The 18,869-nt window shown below is 39.8% G+C and overlaps 3 protein-coding genes across 7 annotated transcripts in view; 2 read left to right on the top strand and 1 right to left on the bottom strand.

The window, feature by feature from the left end:
- The window catches only part of csnk1a1 (casein kinase 1, alpha 1), a 34,453-nt gene extending 28,741 nt beyond the window's left edge, over positions 1-5,712 (bottom strand). For all 4 annotated transcript variants that reach the window (XM_037260551.1, XM_037260550.1, XM_037260548.1 and 1 more), the window contains exons 1-2: positions 5,026-5,712; positions 4,690-4,796 (exon numbers count right to left, since the gene is read on the bottom strand). In XM_037260551.1, coding sequence (XP_037116446.1) covers positions 4,690-4,796; positions 5,026-5,148 — 230 coding nt within the window. In that variant the 5' untranslated portion in view covers positions 5,149-5,712. The remainder of the gene's footprint in view (positions 1-4,689; positions 4,797-5,025) is intronic.
- A 1,093-nt stretch (positions 5,713-6,805) lies between these two features.
- On the top strand, positions 6,806-7,737 carry si:ch211-195b11.3 (uncharacterized protein LOC100334344 homolog). The gene is made up of 4 exons (XM_037260552.1): positions 6,806-6,959; positions 7,086-7,153; positions 7,421-7,530; positions 7,612-7,737. The coding sequence occupies exons 1-4, from the start codon at positions 6,854-6,856 to the stop codon at positions 7,658-7,660; spliced, it is 333 nt and encodes a 110-aa protein (XP_037116447.1). The 5' UTR covers positions 6,806-6,853; the 3' UTR covers positions 7,661-7,737.
- A 4,604-nt stretch (positions 7,738-12,341) lies between these two features.
- LOC119129624 (storkhead-box protein 2-like) overlaps positions 12,342-18,869 on the top strand; it is a 63,926-nt gene continuing 57,398 nt past the window's right edge. For both annotated transcript variants that reach the window (XR_005099292.1, XM_037262976.1), the window contains exon 1: positions 12,342-12,702. Coding sequence is in view for 1 of the 2 variants with exons in the window: in XM_037262976.1 (XP_037118871.1) it covers positions 12,363-12,702 (340 nt within the window). In the remaining variant the exon portion in view is untranslated. The remainder of the gene's footprint in view (positions 12,703-18,869) is intronic.

Raw genomic sequence — 18,869 nt, forward strand, 5'->3', positions numbered from 1 at the left:
AAGAATGTCCGTATTTTTAAAATAAAATTGTTTTGTTTTCAACGAGGATAACATTAAACCAGTCAGGAATACACTCTACACATCGTTAATGTGGTAAATGACTATTCTCGCTGCAAACAGCTGTTTTTTAATGCAATATCTACATATGTAGGTGTAAAAAAAGGTCTATGGTCCCTTGTGATTGCTAATTGTGTTGGAAGGCTAATAGATTATTAAAATCCCTTGTGCAATTATGTTAGTTTTTATGGAAAACACTAAATTGTCTGGGTGACCCAAAACCTTTGAACGAAAGTGTATGCATAGATATAACCAGGTGGGACATCCTGCACGAGAAAACAATGCTTAAAAGCTATGAAAAGAAAACACGTGCCCCAAGTAGTATTTTGAAGCACTGAAAAAGTTTGAAATGTCAATTTCTGTATTGACTTTGTACACTTTTTGTTGAGTTTGCCATTGTTGTTCTTTACATCACACTTAGGGATTTGTCATTCGACAGGATCTCACTTTGGGAAAACGACTACGGTATTTTTCACACCAATAGGCGCACTTAAAAGCGTTTAATTATCTCAAAAATCGAACAAGCACCTTTTAAAAAAAGTGCGCATCTTGTGTGGACCGAATTCCAAAATCTGTAGATGTTATGTGGCTGCCTCCACAGGGATGTAATATGTAGATATAATATGTAAATCCAATGAGCCAATCAGAGGACATTACGCTTTACGTAAAATACATACACCAGGGCGGTAAACCAGAGGACTGTACGTAATACGTATAGTACGTACCTTCGGCACCATTAAGAAATATTATCGGTTTGTGCAAAGCAAACATCATTAGGACCCTCTAAAATGGCAGACAAAGAGATGCTTACGAGGCACAATTCAAGCTTTCGAGAAATCCATCATTCATTGCGAACTTGGCATGTTTAATGGCAAACTTGTCCAACTGTTTAATTTGGATTGAAGAGGAGGACTTTAATGGATTTGCGTATGAATATCGATTAATAATAATGTGAGTACAGTAGACTACATGGTTGAATTTTAAAATTAAGTACAACCGAACTCACGTTCTTGCTCAAGTTGACCTCCTAATTTTGCTTGGGAAGTGGAGAACCTGTATTGTACTCATTCTCAGCTGCTTCCAAACCTTTTGCAACATTTTAAAGCCATTGACCTACTTGTCCGATAGACTTCTTTGATAGTTGTCAGTTTTACTTCAGGAGGATGAGATTGTTCTTGATTAATATACGAAGTTACTCAAACTCTTATCAGCCATGACTAGTTCTGATGAATAGCCGTTTCTCATTTTAAAAAGGGTGCTGGCTGTGAAAACCTCCACAGGAAGAAGCAAAAAAATTTCTATATGAAGAAGCAAGTAGGGAAACAGTCAAGAAAGCCAAGGTGGAAAGACAAGCCATGAGAGGTTTAAAAGGTAAGCCAGGCAGTGATATGAGTGGAGGAGGGGCAGCAAGACCAGCAGGGTAGACAGGCTTAGGCTAGACTTTGCTGAAACAAGGAAGTTCGTGCTACCAACAAAACACCTGCTCGAATATTGCTTCAATGACAGACACACGTCATTAGCTAAACTAGCATTAGCATCTCGCTTTGTTGCACCTCAGTTGGCCGTAGGGTTCCAGAATGGGTGGCGATTGCTGTCTGGAATTGTATTTTTGACATCCAAGTTCGACTGCTGTAGTACTCAATCTCAATAATCAGTCTTATAATTCATGTATTTACGGTGTAGCAGAGCGCCGTGTGATGAGGTGGCACATCAGAATTCTTTAACATTACGTGGGTGACACACAGTGTTCCAATATGGAAGGAAACTTCGAAAACTGGTTAAATGGTTATGAACGGTAACGAACCCAAGTATTACTTGTAACACTTATTTTCCTTCTACACGTTTTAATTATACTTAATGAAATTAATGAGTCAATTATTAATTTCATATGCATACTCAAGCAGGATTGACAAGAGGAATATGCTACCCCTTTGAACCCAAATGAAATGCCGTACAGATTTGGCCTGTGGTTTCTTTGTAATTGGAATACAAGGCTGCATGTAAACCTGGGAAAACCGGTGATTACTTTTGCGATTAATCTGTATTGGACTTTGCAAACAGTTGACTTTACTGGGGGAAAATTTCAAAATTTCCCTCAATTTTCTGACATGTTGGAGATAAAAAGTTAATGAATTGTAATTTGCTTGTGTATTTTTTGCACTCTATTTGAAGCCTTGTCCTGTTCTTGAGAAATAAATGGACAGAAAATTAACATTTGTTTAAATGTGATAAATGACTTATTTGGAAAATATAAACTCAGATTAATCAATTATTTAAGAAAAATTGGTGGGTGGAATTGTTACACTGAAGTCACATGACCATAGATGATTGATATTTGTAGCGTAAAACCCCTGATCAGAACATCCCTAATACATTCACGCGACGCCACGTGTCTACCGACATGTAGAAAACGCCTTTAAGTGCCTGGCACGCCTCCTTCTGCAGGTGTGCAAGGGAAAGATGACTTCAAGCTGAGCCGCGCTCACTGCCGCCCCTTCGCTCCTTGTTTAAAAGCATGACATGCAAAGTGTCATACAGAACTTTTATAGAATATTTTGTTCCCAATTTGTAGAACTTGACACGTTGGGAGCGGGCTACATGTACACGCATGCACAGACAAAGTAACGTTACTGGCTCATTAGCAAACAAATTAGCATACTTGCTTCACAGTAATGGCGAAAATGTATTGTCATATTGCCGACATAAACATTGAAGTAAAGTCAACGGCAATTTTTTCTTGATAATTTTATGTTCTGTGCAGCACAACTACTCGAAACAGTGTTCTGAAAAATGTTTTGTTTGTGGAATATAAATTTAAGTGGCAAAACTCTTAAAATTGCAGAAGGCAGTCTCAGGTCACACCCAAACACGGTTTACCAGTTTTATGAAGCTGAGCCGTGATTGGTTGTGACCTGAGACCTGGCAACTATGATGTCATTTTGTGTCGACAGCAAAATGGCCACCCCTTGAGATGGACAAAAAAAAAATTGGTTAATTTTGCTGTTTACCTCATATTCCACAAATGCAATATTAATACATTTTGGCATTGTGACAACACTAATAGCATAACTGCCTTATACTGTATGCTAGCATTTAGCTAGCGGACGTTTGTTAATTGTCATGACTTTTGTATGGAACAACAGCTTGGAGTGACAAATAAACAACTTCATTTGAGAACATTGTGCCTAATTTAGAAGTGCTTAATCTTGAATACAGCTTGATAACATGTTAAGTTCATTCGCCTCCTACACGGCAGTAACACTCTACAACTGACTTTGAATTGATTAATCAATCCAATTAATTAATCCACGAGCTAAACGCTATCATACAGTAAAAGGCAGACATGCTCATCAAAATAAGCACTAATGTTTTGATAAATTATGACTCTTCAAACAACATCATGGGGCAGTGCAGGGTGTCGTATCCTTATTTTCTTGTATGACAATGAATACAGGAAACAACCTCGCGTCTGCATTTTTGTGAAGCTGTCCTCAAACTGGAAACTGACAGCAGTATTTGTGGCTAGCAACCATAGCAACAGCTTAGCTTGTGGTTATCTGTGGTCATCGATTGCTTTTCTTTCGGGTGGACGTCAAATCTTTGGTTTGTAATGATTTTCTGTAATCTTAAAGAAGCCCCCATCCTGCTGACTATTAACACCGAATAATGACAAATGTACAAGGTGTGACCAATGGCAAATAACGCTATGTTTGCGAGGCTGTCCTTCCAATATGCCTGCCAGCAATGCATCGTGGGGAATGCAGAAATAGGCTGAACCCGTCTATAATCGATGAACTTAAAGTTTCAATTAAAAGACAAGCCACACAAACTCTTATATGTGTTACATTTGTTCACATACATATTTGTTCCATGAGTCTCTTGATTACATTTAAATGCATTGTACTTACTTGCTGACATTGGGCAGTGAAAAGTTCATTATCCAGTGTTGTCAATTTGGGAAAATTGCATTTGTGTATATTTATCAAGAATTTGGGTCTTACATCCATTAATATTTATCAAACATTTGGCTCCGGCTCACCTAGGTCAACAACAGAAAATGGATGGCTATTGGAGTCTTAACAACTTTGAATGCCCTCAAGCCTGTGTGAATGTGACCGTTTGCGTCACTCTTGGGAACAATAAAATATGAAAACAAAGTATAATATAAGCTGTCATAATAAAATAATAAAATAATGATGCAATTAAAACGCTGAAACGATACGTTAAGGTTGTTTATTGTGTTCCGCCGCCATTTTCTAACCGAGGAGGGAGACATGTTGAGAGCGAGGACAACAAAAGAGGAGCGGCCATTTCCACACATAGCAGCCTTTCCTCGCCCCTAACAGCTGTTATGCTCGAGAAAACAACCCACTCTCCGGGCACACTTTAATGACACGACCACTATTCTGACAACGAGAAACAATCGAACCGTGATTGCGCAGGGAAATAAAATGACGGTCATTTCCTAGCGATGATTGTGAAATCATCTTAAAGGCGCATTTAAGTAATGCAGACAGGCAGGCCTTGTACCTAACATTATGATCATTAAACTACACGACGTATGCTAAGCGACGACTGCTAAATAAAGTGTAGATTAACAAGGACGACACAAGGTGACAAGAAATTCCTTACCGTATGTGTGGAATCCCGACACCACCTTGTAGGATCTTGTACAGCTTACTTTCGTATAATAACTGTGGATGCCTGGCTTTCTGTGACTCCAATTTTACCGCTACCTCCTAAAAACGACACACGGATTAGGTGGCAGTTACAGTTTGAATCTTACAATTAAAGTTAACTTTGAAGACAGATATTTCGCTACTGAAAAGTAATGCAAATGAGTTTGTTTGCGTGGCGAGGTTACCGCTGTGGCTAACTCAACAAATCTTGCTTAAAACCAATTGACGTTCTCATCCTTCATTGCTACGTTGACAAACAATGTACGTACTCAGTAATTATGACTATTACCTCTCCATTTGTGACGTTGATGGCCAAATATATGTCGCCGAAAGACCCAGATCCAATTTTCCGCACAAGCTTGTATTTCCCACCGACAATAAATTCGGCTTTGGAGCCACTGCTGCTCGCCATAATATCCACCAAATGACGATCGGCACTCGGTTAACTTCAGGAAATTGTTTTTTGCGTTCTAACCAAATAGTCGGCGAAACATAAATGTAATCCTTATTCCGTTGGCGAACATGGACGAATGGTAGCTAAAATTTGGGAACCAGCTCTTGCGCAAATTACAAGAAAACCATAATGGTACCATCCACAAAAGATCTTCGTTAAAATACGAATTCCTTTAGGAAACACTGTATGACGCGGTAGTCACAACGTGTAAATCGATGTAACTCTGAAAGATCGCACGGCCTTGTACGAGCAGCCAGTCACAGCTAACTCGAAAAAGCAGCTAGTAAAGACGAGCGGCTAAAAGCTAGCGATGTCGCAAGGACCGTCGCTAAAGAGGAAAAAAAAACGACCTCCACACACTGAGGCTTAAAAAAAACACTCAAATAGTCACGCTTCGGATGATAGTGTTGTTCTATCCGAATATTTCAGTCCTTAATATCTAGCGGGCTAACTCAAGGGTCGCAACCGTTGGTCCACAGTGCAACCCACTCAATCCTCCATCTTGTCTTCTCTACCCTTTCGCTCTGGTTTCCGTTGGACAACATTTGCTTTGGTTTGATAGCCCGTGGCGCATTCAGGCGCTATCGGAAATAATGGTTTTCTCTCGCACGGTGGCTTCTATGGGATTTTATCTGAGTCGATCGAAATATTTAAAATTAACAACATGTTTGAGTATCAAGTGTATCATTGGAACTGATTAAAATATGTAATTGAACGAAAAAACATTTTTCGTAGATAGTGAAACGTGGTTCGATCTAAACCTGTATAGGTCAAAAAGCAAAATATGTTATTTCAAGCCTTGTCGTGTAATAAGTAAAACAGTCCATATAACGGATGACTAAACTGCAAAAAGAAATCGTCAAATCAAATTTAAACCAAAACTTTAAAATAAGGTTCAGTTTACAAATAAAACGACGACGTAGACTTGTAATGTACAATAACCACTCTAATGGCGCCACCTTCTGGCACTTCTTATTTACTCTACAATCCCAAACTGTTCTCGACAGAAAAGCGCTACCAAATACATGAGAAACTGGACAGAGCAGTCTGGGCAATTTCTGTAGGCCCCTTTTAAGTGTAGTAACTGGGATGTGTTTGTTGAGCCATGTGGGAAAAGATTTAGATGTAACAAGTTCTTAATGGGTGAAAATAACCTGTACCTAGGTTATTAGTAATTGGTTATTAGTCTGTACCTAGGTTATTAATAATTAGTTATTAGTAATTAGGCTATCAAATGCAATAACTATTGCAAATTATTGATACCAAAAAAATGTACATTTAATTGAATTACTTCTAAAATACCAAAAAATATGGTAATAGTTCATTGATTCTCGCATCATATAAGTCTCCCATGCAGTGTGTGCATGTCCATGGTTACGAATAGCACACAACAAACTAGTTTGTTTCTGAAAAGTCAAATTTAGTTTTACAATTTCAGTGTGAGATTATATGCATCAGCTTTATTGAACGTGCAACGTAATACTGTGTAGATGTATGAAATTTGGCAATGTCTTACAGCGGTTTTGTCTTTTTCTCACATGTCCCAGCTGGTTCACAAAAAATACTGACGAACAGTGTTTTCGTTTTAGTTAAACATTTGCACAAGGTTGTGTGCCTCCTCGCCTCTGAAATACAACCAATCAGGGACAGCGCCAAACTACTTATGTGTTATGGGTGGGAAATCAAACAGTTGTTATCCATCAGACACTGCAACGACATAGAAGAAATGAAGTTTGTTGTGCTGCTCTGTTTTATCCTGCTACTTTCTGGTAAGATCATTTATGGCTGTGAACATAATGACTTTTATCCCCAAGTATCCCTCCCCCTGTAGTGGAATTTTAGACCATTTAAGAAAATGTACTGTATAGCAAGTACCGTGTTGTGTGTCTGTGTAGTCCAAACCCTGCAAGTGGTGGCTCTGTCTACAGAAAGTAATCCACGTGTTCAAGGTGGACTCATGGAGGTGAGGGAAAGGCGTTTTTCTTTCCAATAAGCTATTCTACACACCACAACATTGTAGACACTTGCACAATCTAACAAAGTCCACGGCAAAAAAATTTTTTTAAAAAGAGCGGCCTTTACTAAAACACACTACGCAGAATAGGCTATGACCAAAGCTGACAATGCCTGATTTTATTTTTTTAAATCTTCATGTGAGAAGTATGTCAGAGATACACTATTCTAAGATTTGACTGCGAGAGTAAGCAAATCTTACTACATCTGTGTCGAGCCTGCCTGTGATAGGTATGAAGCAGGGTTTTGCACTAAGGAGATGGATCCAGTTTGCGGCAGTGATGGGCATACCTACACCAATGAGTGTGTTCTCTGCCAGGAAAATAGGCATGTATTGGTCTTGCTTATGTACGCACGCACACACGCACACAGATACCATGTGCTGAAATGATATTTTGCCACCAACAGGACGAAGATGAAGAATGTGAAGGTGACCAGCAAGGGATGGTGCAACTGAATGTGGTGCACATTAGTGTGTAATAGACCGATTCTATTACAGAAATCATGCTTATTCAATAAAACTGTGAACATTAACCCAGAACTCGGTCCATTTAAACATTCTGGGGTGTTATGCACCCCCACCACCAAACGCAGTGGTTGACAATCGCATCCTGGATTAGATCATAATCCACAATTTTACAAACTATGCAGGATGGATTTAGGAGAATTCATAAATGCAAAATACAGAAATTGCAATTGGGGCTACGGCTGCTATATAGACAGATGGTGCGACCACCATTACCTCAACCCGTTTGAGTACCTCAGGTGGATTCTAATAAAGGAAGCTTTTAGTGTACAGTAATCCCTCGCTACATCGCGGTTAATTTATCGCGGCTTCACAACATCGCAGAATTTTTTCCAAATTAAAAAAACAATCAAAAATTCAAAATAAAACTTCTAAATTGAGGAATTATGGCACGAAAGTTGCCCACACGCTAGCAGAAGGCAGGAGTGCCCACACAATTGCAGTACGTACACTTGTACCTTTTTATAAGAAATTTGTTATACCGTATTGGCCCGAATATAAGACAATGTTTTTTGCATTGAAATAAAACTTAAAAAGTAGGGGTCGTCTTACATTTGGGGTCTAGACATTATACCCATTCACTTGTGCGCAGTGGTAAGTTAAAGGTTGCTGGTATCGACTGAGTATGTTGCTGTGATCATGTGCGTCTTTGACACAAAATGAGTATAAACATTTCATTGTGACTACTGTCCACTGTTGTGCCGTTTGTACGATCGCGGTTTGCTTCGTGTGCGCGCCGTTTGATTGACAGCTCCGGCGCGCTCCTTTAAGTTTGCCTCGCATCGTACGAGTATCCATTACGCAGCGGCACGGCGACTAACGGTCGCCACCAAATGTATTTTGTTGTCCTGATGACTTATGTTTGGTGTGTTGCCGAGAGTATTTCATTTATGGTTTAGTATAGTGGAACCATTACGCGCAGTTAGTTATGTAATGTGTGCCGTCTACTAGTGTTGTGTGACGTCAGAAGTTGAGCGTTAACTTACGTGCTATATTTCTGTCTGTTGCAGAACCACACACACACACACACCACACACACACCCCACACAAACTTCATACAATAATCACACAAGAATCACATTCACACCCTAAGACTCACCCATGTACACTACACACACCTGCTCTCACATCCTTACGACCAAACATGTGCCTATACCCTTTTGCCAGTTTGCCTGAATGCCCCTATGATCTACAGTGCCTGTTACGTTTTTGCCAATAATTCAGTAAAGCAATCAAAACTGAATCACGTCTTCCCTCCTGTGTTCTGACCGACACCCAGGGGCGAAAAGAGCATAACCATCCGAGCCAACCCCCTATACAGTCCTCATTATTTTATTGCAGTGTTTTTCCTTATTCAGATTTGTTTTAAGACTACAGTTACAGTTAGACTTCACTTTGATGGTTATGCAGTTATTGCAATTTTGTTGTTTTGACACAATAGATTGGTTTATTTACATTTCAAAAACCAGAAGCCATTCATTTACAAATGTGATGGCACTTTTACAGATTTAAATGTTCAGATATTAAGATATGATAGACAGTTTTTGCATGATTTGAATGAGGCAAAATAACATGCTTTTTCTCTCGAATATATTGTTATAATTATTTGTTTCAGATTTTCTGTATAAAAATTAAAATTGGTGTTCAAAAAGCCTTTTTTCAAACTTGAGTCTTGAAAAAGAGGGGGTCGTCTTATATTCAGGGTCGTCTTATATTCGGGCCAATACGGTAATAATAAGAGTTCTAAAAACATATTTACAGTGTTGTACCTTGTTATAAAAAATGGTTATAATAATGAGTTCTAAAAACATATTTACAGTATGTACACTTGTACCTTGTTATAAAAAAGTTGTTATAATAAAAGAGTTCTAAAAACATATTTACAGTATGTATACTTTAGCTACATCTACATGTCACACGCACGCACGGACGCACACACACACACACACGTATCATATTTATATTTATATTAGTATTTTCTGTATGTCATTTATACTATGTATTAATATAGTATTTACATGTTTGGAACTATTATTTGTGTTTTATTTGATTACTTGAGTCTTGAAAAAGAGGGGGTCGTCTTATAATCAGGGTCGTCTTATATTCGGGCCAATACGATAATAATAAGAGTTCTAAAAACATATTTACAGTGTTGTACCTTGTTATAAAAAAAAGGGCTATAATAATAAGAGTTCTAAAAACATATTTACAGTATGTACACTTGTACCTTGTTATAAAAAAGTTGTTAAAATAAAAGTTCTAAAAACATATTTACAGTATGTATACTTTAGCTACATCTTCATATGTCACACACATACACGCACGCACGCACACACACACACACATGTTTTATATTTATATTAGTATTTTCTGTATGTCATTTATACTATGTATTAATATAGTATTTACATGTTCGGAACTATTATTTAATGTTCTAATGATAACATGCACTTATATGGTTTAATATACACTTATTGATACACGAAAAATTTTATGTATGTTAAAAATGAGAGGGTGACACAACTTCGCAGACTTTCACATATCGCGGGTGGTTTTGGAACCAATTATCCGCGATTAACGAGGGATTACTGTATTGAGTCATTACCTCTGAATTTTGGATCTCAAAGCAGGCCAAATAAACTGGGCAAAACAATTCAAGGTTGTATGAGAACATCACATGACTTCCTTCTTGTTAACCTTGGGTTTATTAGTCACACCTATGAAAGCCTATGAAAAATAATGCATTCAGTTCAGAACAAAAAAGTAAAATGGAATCAAGAGTGTAGTGTTTTAGCCTCAAAGTACTTCACCCTAAGGATGACACAAAACTCCTGAACAGTGAAATCAGGAACTCATTTTGTGCATATTTCCCCTTAAAATCAACTTAGTATAAAGTACAAAGTATAATATATTAAAGTTAAAGTTAAAGTCCCAATGATCGTCACACACACACCTGGGTGTGGTGAAATTTGTCCTCTGCATTTAACCCATCCCCATGTGATTTTAATCCATCCCCTGGGGGAGAGGGGAGCAGTGAGCAGCAGCGGTGCCGCGCTCGGGAATCAGTTGGTGATCTAACCCCCCAATTCCAACCCTTAATGCTGAATGCCAAGCAGGGAGGCAATGGGTCCCATTTTTATAGTCTTTGGTATGACCCGGCCGGGGTTTGAACCCACAACCTTCCAGTCTCAGGGCGGACACTCTACCACTAGGCCACTGAGCTGGGTACTATCAAACAGTGGAAGCACAACTAAGTCATGTCTGCCATCTACTTGTGGGTGGTGATATTACAACTTAAAACAATGATTGCCAACCGGTGGTCCGATGCCCCTAGTGACATTGCAGGTTTGCAAAATTGGAAATGGAAAATAATTGTAACATTTTTTAAAAACAAAATAAATGTATTATTTAGACTTTATTTATTTTCCAGCTAATGTTGTGAATATTTACCCATCCCAATTGTGTCAAATGTAGATAAGATTCCCAAAATAGACACACAGACTCAACTACATAACCTGTATAGGTGTATCCTCCTTCGGTGCAAAACAAAATAATATTCCGCCAAAGCAGTCGTCCCCGAGTTGCCTCTTGGTTATAATGGTGGTCCTTTGGACAAAAACTGTTAAACCCCAGACTTAAAACATATACATTCTGTTTAGGTGCATAATACAGTGGAACCCTGCTATTTGTGAGAGATAGAGTATCCACTGGCTTGCAAAGAGCAAAAATCTCTATGATTGACGGCCCGTGTAAATGCATTGGGGAACATTTTGTTTTATTGTGAACATGACACGTGAGCCTCCTCTTGCCCATCCCTGATATTAGGCAAGACGTCATCAACAAATATTTTGATTACCGGTGTGGAGAGGCAAAAAAAGCTTTTTTGGGTTGTTGGTGGTCAGAACGAAAAATATTTCACCGTACTGCACTTTACAGTAATTACTTTACAGTCTTAATTTGAAAATGTATCCGGGATAAAGTGCTATCTCTGGTCAACATCCTCTTGACGCAACCTCCGTACCTGGATGAGGCAGATCCGTACCTCAGCAGTGTCCTCGCCCACCCATGGCTCGTACCAGGCACGTTACGGAGCTCAGACCTTCACTCGGAGGTTTGCAACCTTCATCGTAAATTGTGACTAAAAAGCAACCGGCGTCCCACCGCACTTGATGCTGCCAGAACGAGATAAGGGGGGCAGTCGCCGCATCTGTTGCCTGGGCGAATTTATTAAATGCTAGCATTCAGCTAGCTGCATTCAACGGTAACGACGTGGGTTTTATTTGAAAAATCAGTTAAATCACGAATGACATCTCGTGGTTCTGGTGGATTGCGCTCCACGTGACTATTTGGTAAATAATGGACCCACTAAATGGTGTGCGAAAACCTGTCTAAAGGCGAGGGCGGACCTGAATGAATTGGAATGGATTTGGCGTGAAGCTGCAAGGAGGTAACGGCAGCTAGGCTGCTAGCTTGATGGCAATTGACTTGTGCGAAGGATATCATGCGGCTACTGTACAGCATCGCTGTTGCTAGCTAACATGGACTTGATGTTGCCCATCGAGCTCGATGCAGTTGGAGAAAGATATTATAAATAACGATGATAACGCTGAAATCGGCAACCAGCTAGGCGAGCATGGAGTCCTTTCTGCAGATCGCTCCCCACTCTCTGGCCATCGTGCTGTCCAGGGTCGGTGCTGGGGAGGCGGTGGGGGCGGCCGGAGTGTCAGAGAGCGACGAGCTGCCGAGACACCACACCGGCTATGAGATATTTGCCGATTTCAAAGCGGAAAACACTCAGCATCACGTATGGAACCAACGGATTACCGAGGCTGTGTCCGAGACTTTCTTCCTGGGATGGATAGACGAGCATGTGCTGCTTATTCAGGGGAAGGAGGACCACCTGGAGGTACTGAGGGAGGGATGGATGCGGAGGTCCCTCAACCCGCCGAGGGGATTCACCATCAAATATCTGGGTAAGCCTTCCACGTTTTATCTGCCGTGCCAATGAAACAGCTCATCCTAAAAATGTAGATAGTTTTACAGGACTGTGTCAATGGGCAACTGGCATTTCAGGTCACAAGTGGCATTTGAGCATCTCTGCATATTTATCAGCCAAAATAATGGTGCCTTTAATATTTATTTGTGTGTTTTTTAGCAATCACTGAAATCAAATTTGGGGCAGCAAGGTAGAACAGTAGTTAGCACGTCCGCCTCACAGTGCAGAGGTCCTCTGGCCTTCCTGTGTGGAGCTTGCATGTTGCTTGCGTGGGTTTCCTCTGGGTACTCCGGTTTCCTCCCACATTCCCAAAACATGCATGATAGGTCAATTGAGCATTCCAAATTGCCCGTAGGTGTGAGTGCAAATGGTTGTCTATGTGAGCCCTGCGATTGGCTGGCAACGGGTTCAGGGTGTCCCCCACCTACTGCCCGATGACTGCTGGGATAGGCTCCAGCACGCCCGCGACCTCCGTGGGGACAAGTGGTACAGAAAATGAATGGGTGGATGAAATCGAATTTACCCCGAGTGAGAACTATCAAAAGCTGTTTTTGTCCACTCAAGAACCGTTACGGCTGTATGTAATGTGTCAGCTGCATAGTATTTCAGCTGCTTCCACATATTCTGGTATCTTCAAATAAATTTGGATGAGGGCTCATCAACGGTCACTTTGGAATAGCTACTGTGGTCCAATGTTTAGTTTTGCGCTATTCTTGAGTGTTTTAGCCGCATCATTGCTTAAAACTGTGTTGTGTGGAATTTACTAATACCAAGATAAATTGTTATAGTCTGTCATTTTTTTCACCCTTAGAAAACTTGTCTTCTCCCCTACCTTCCGAACAGAATTAGAAGGCTTGCTTGAACAAAACTGCACACTGCTATTTTCAGTGGAACTGGAATGTGAGACGCCAACAAGATCAGATTACAACGCTACACAGTTACCATACACCTCACTCATGACAATAAAGCTCCATGAACATGTATTTGAGCAGATGTCTGGTCATTTGGTACCGGGCTGCACAGAAAAAAAGAAAAAAAAAACATTTTTATCAACGATTAATTCAGGACAAGACGCTCGTCCCAGTCACGTAACATGTTTCCCCAGTCGAGCCCGCAAAGCTACGGCGCAGATACTTAATAGTGAGTTTTATAGTTATGCGGTTTTTATTATAAATGTATTATTTATTTATATAAAGGCCGGTCCGTGAAAATATTGTCTGACATGTAACCGGTCCGTGGCGCATAAAAGGTTGGGAGCCGCTTTATTAGAGATTTCCACCACCCTGTGGCAGAGTGCATACATTAAATCTCTACGTGGCATACACAGGTTTCACACCCATACAATTTATGTGGGTTACAGGTCAGGGCTTCAATATAGGCTTACGAAACCGAAAATCGTTTAATCAATTTATTTTTATCCCAGTCCTATTATCAACTGTTAAATGACAATGAAAGACAGGTCTCCAGCGGTGGAGAGACTGTGATCAAACACGTCGCCGCTTACCCATCCGCCTTGGATTTTTTATTTTTATATTTAAGAGGGAAAAAAGGGGAGGGGAATCTAATCAGCCTGCGGTGCCTCCCACCTGATGGCCAAACCACCACTGGCTGAGGCTACCTAGCTGATCCTAGCAGTAGCATTATACTTGTCTCAAAGACTAAGTCTGATAAGGACACACGACCGTAACCTCAATTTGTAACCTGACAACCCTTTGTATGATCGCAAGCACTCACCTGTGCTGTGAGAGGGGAAACTCGAAGAAAAGATGTGTCGACATCTGGGTACTGCCAATCTGGCAGGGGTTTTTTCCCTATCTGCCGTAGTTGAAAAAAGTACTCCAGGCACTTGATCAATCAGTAATGTCTAATATCATTTTCAGTTTGTGTATGTACCGTATTGGCCCGAATATAAGACGACCCTGATTATAAGACGACCCCCTCTTTTTCAAGACTGAAGTTTGAAAAAAGACTTTTTGAACACCAAATTAAATTTTTTATACAGAAAAGAATTACAGTAAATCTGAAACAAATTATTATAACAATATATTTGAGAGAAAAAGCATGTTATTTTGCCTCATTCAAATCATGCAAAAACTGTATCACATCTTAATATCTGAACATTTAAATATGTAAACTAAAGTGCAATCACATTTGTAAATTAATGGCTTCTGGTTTTTGAAATGTAAATAAACCAATCTACTGTGATAAAACACCAAAATTGCAATAACTGCATTAACCATCAAAGTGAAGTCTAACTAACTGTAGTCTTGAAACAAATCTGAATAAGGAAAAACATTGCAATAAATTAATGCAAATTGCTACCGCTATTGTTGGGGAGCCTGAGGACTGTATAGGGGGTTGGCTCGGATGGTTATGCTCTTTTTGCCCCCGGGTGTCGGTCAGAACACAGGAGGGAAGACGTGGTTCAGTTTTGGTTGCTTTACTGAATTATTGGCAAAAAGTAACAGGCACTGTAGCTCATAGGGGCATACAGGCAAACTGGCAAAAGGGTAGAGGCACAAGTTTGGTCGTAAGGATGTGAGAGCAGGTGTGTGTACAGTAATCCCTCGTTTATCGTGGATAATGGGTTCCGAAAACCACCCGCAATACGTGAAATCCGCGAAGTACGGTCACCCTCTCATCTGTAAATATATATTTTTTTATCTGTACATTTTTTGTGTCAATAAATGTATATGAAACCATTTAAGTGCATATTTTATTATTAGAACATTAAATAATTGTTTCAAACATGTAAATAATACATTAATAGTATAAGTAACATACAGAAAATGTTGTATAAATATTGAAAATATAAATATTATGCGTGTGTGCATGTAACATGTTAAGAAATACTGGGCAGGCAAATGGGCTAGCAGAAAGATGCTAATTCGCGATCGTGCTAACACACGAAAACGGACCTCTAAAGGAATTTAAATGAACATTTGGAGCAATACTACATTGTCCTAAAGGTTAGACACGTGATCGTTCATTTCTCTTGTTAGGAGACCCACTTACATCGTCAATGACACCCGTACCACTGTAACCGACATATGTACACGAACGTAAAACAGAAGTGGTATCGCCTGAAAACGGCCTTCAAAATAAATCACCGTACCTCAAATTAAAGCACGGCTGAATAACATAAATAACATGGAGAATTCTTAACACATACCGTAAATATGTTTTTAGAACAACTTTCATTATTGTACATTTTTTATAACAAGGTACAAGTGTACATACTGTAAATATGTTTTTAGAACTCTTTTATTATCATAACAATTTTTCTATAAGAAGGTACAACACTAAATATGTTTTTAGAACTCTTATTATTATAACAATTTTTTATAAAAAGGTACAAGTGTACGCACTGCAATTGTGTGGGCACTCCTTGCCTTCTGCTGGCGTGTGGGCAAGGTTTGTGCCATAATTCCTCAATTTATAAGTTTTATTTTGACTTTTAAATTTTTTTTAATTTGGGAAAAAAATCCGCGATGTAGTGAAACCGTGATAAAGAAACCGCGATGTAGTGAGGGATTACTGTAGTGTACATGGGTGAGTCTTTGGGTGTGTGAATGTGATTCTTGTGTGTTATTATTGTATGAAGCGTGTGTGTGCGTGTGTGCGTGCGTGCGTGTGGTGTGTGGTTCTGCAACAGACAGAAATACAGCACGTAAGTCAACGCTCAACTTCTGACGTCACACAATACTAGTAGACGGCACACATTACATAACTAACTGCACGTAACGGTTCCATCATACTAAATAATAGGGGTGTAAATCGCGGGTTTTGTCACGATACGATATCATATCGATACAAAGAACACGATACGATATTTGCCGATATCTTAAAGCCTGCTGTGATTCATTCACGATACATCACGATATAGTGCTCCACGATCGATATTTTTATTTTTATTTTTTAAATAAAAAATATAGAACAATATCCTGATTTATAACAATTCATACGCAAAATAAACAAGGTACTGCAAACTCTTTATTTAGGAAATTACAAGAGTATTGTAGTATACAAAGTGCTTATTTTAACACTGAACTTTATCAAATTCCTATATTTTTTCTCATGTAAGTAAAGAAAAATGAATATTCTTTCTTTTTTTGTAATACCATTAACTTTAAAGTGCATTACTGAACTATTTATTTACAATAATTTTAATTGTCCGTTGAGCCATCTTTTCTTTGGAATCCAAAGTGCTTCCAAACGAATGACTTGAAGCCCAAAGGGGAGCGAATTTCCTCGTCTTCTTGGACACTAGCCATAGCACCAGCCCAGGAGCCGCGTAGTTGTCGGCTCCCCTTTCACGTGCCTGCTCTGCTCACAACACAACACGCCGCGTACTGCTCCCGGAAAGAGGAAGCAAGCAACAATGAACTGGATTTCAAAATAAAGTCGCGTCTAATGTCCGAGGTCAAACACGGCGATATAAATCGATGTTTACGTTTAGCATCGATGCCAATAAATCGTAGAGCATTATATCGATTAATCGACGTGTATCGATGAATCGTTACACCCCTACTAAATAACCATAAATGAAATACTCTCGGCAACACACCAAACATAAATCATCGCGACAACAAAATACGTACATTTGCTGGCGACCATTAGTCGCCGTGCCGCTGCGTAACGGCTACTCGTACGATGCGAGGCAAACTTAAAGGAGCGCACTGAAGCTATCAATCAAACGGCGCACACATGAAACAAACCGCGATCAGACAAACGGCACAACAGTAGACAGTAGTAACAATGAAATGTATATACTCACTTTGTGTCAAAGGCGCACACGATCACAGCAGCATACTCAGTCGATACCAGCAACTTTTAACTTACCACTGCGCACAATCTCCAACAATAGCGATAAGCTGAGGTAACTCACGCGCGACTTAAGGAACGGTGACGTAACTTTCCAACATTTTAACATCAACATAGGAACCTTTCTAACAGCTATTTTTATTACCGTATTTTCCGCCCTAAAAGGCGCACCGGATTATAAGGCGCACCTTCAATGAACGGCCCATTTTAAAACTTTGTCCATATATAAGGCGCACCGGATTATAAGGCGCATAAAATAGAAGCTATACTGCAACAAACTGAGGTTGACTAGGGTTGCGGTATGCATCCACTAGCCAATAACCAACGAGCCCTCTGTAAACAATCGCGTTTCTCAAACGATCTCCTATAAAATGAACGGAACTGACTAAAGTTCGATCTAAAGCATTGGTACTACTTACCTATGTTTCCCTTCCATATCGATCCGTAGATTTACTCGAAACATTAACAGAGCAGCCTATTTTGACATGAAATAGCCTGGTACGTATAGCAGCTATCGTTATAGCCTTAGCCATCCGCAAAGTCCCACGAGCCTCAGCTCGCAATCTCCCATGAGCCTCAGCAAAGTGTAAACAATCGCGTTTCTCAAACGATCTCCTATAAAATGATCGGAACTGATTAAAGTTCGATCTAACGCATTGGTACTACTTACCTATGTTTCCCTTCCATATCGATCCGTAGATTTACTCGAAACATTAACAGAGCAGCCTATTTTGACATGAAATAGCCTGGTACGTATAGCAGCTATCGTTATAGCATTAGCCATCCGCAAATTCCCATGAGCCTCAGCTCGCAATCTCCCATGAGCCTCAGCAAAGTGTAAACAATCGCGTTTCTCAAACGATCTCCTATAAAATGATCGGAACTGATTAAAGTTCGATCTAACGCATTGGTACTACTTACCTATGTTTCCCTTCCATATCGATCCGTAGATTTACTCGAAACATTAACAGAGCAGCCTATTTTGACATGAAATAGCCTGGTACGTATAGCAGCTATCGTTATAGCATTAGCCATCCGCAAAGTCCCATGAGCCTCAGCTCGCAATCTCCCATGAGCCTCAGCAAAGTGTAAACAATCGCGTTTCTCAAACGATCTCCTATAAAATGATCGGAACTGACTAAAGTTCGATCTAACACATTGGTACTGCTTACCTATGTTTCCCTTCCATATCAATCCGTAAATTTACTCGAAACATTAACGGAGCAGCCTATTTTGAAATGAAATAGCCTCGCGGGTACAACAGCTATTCGGTGACGCCCCCTGACTACAGTTGCCGTAATGTTGGGAAGCGATGCGACC

This window comes from Syngnathus acus, chromosome 10, assembly GCF_901709675.1.
Source record: "Syngnathus acus chromosome 10, fSynAcu1.2, whole genome shotgun sequence".
Lineage (NCBI taxonomy): Eukaryota > Metazoa > Chordata > Actinopteri > Syngnathiformes > Syngnathidae > Syngnathus > Syngnathus acus.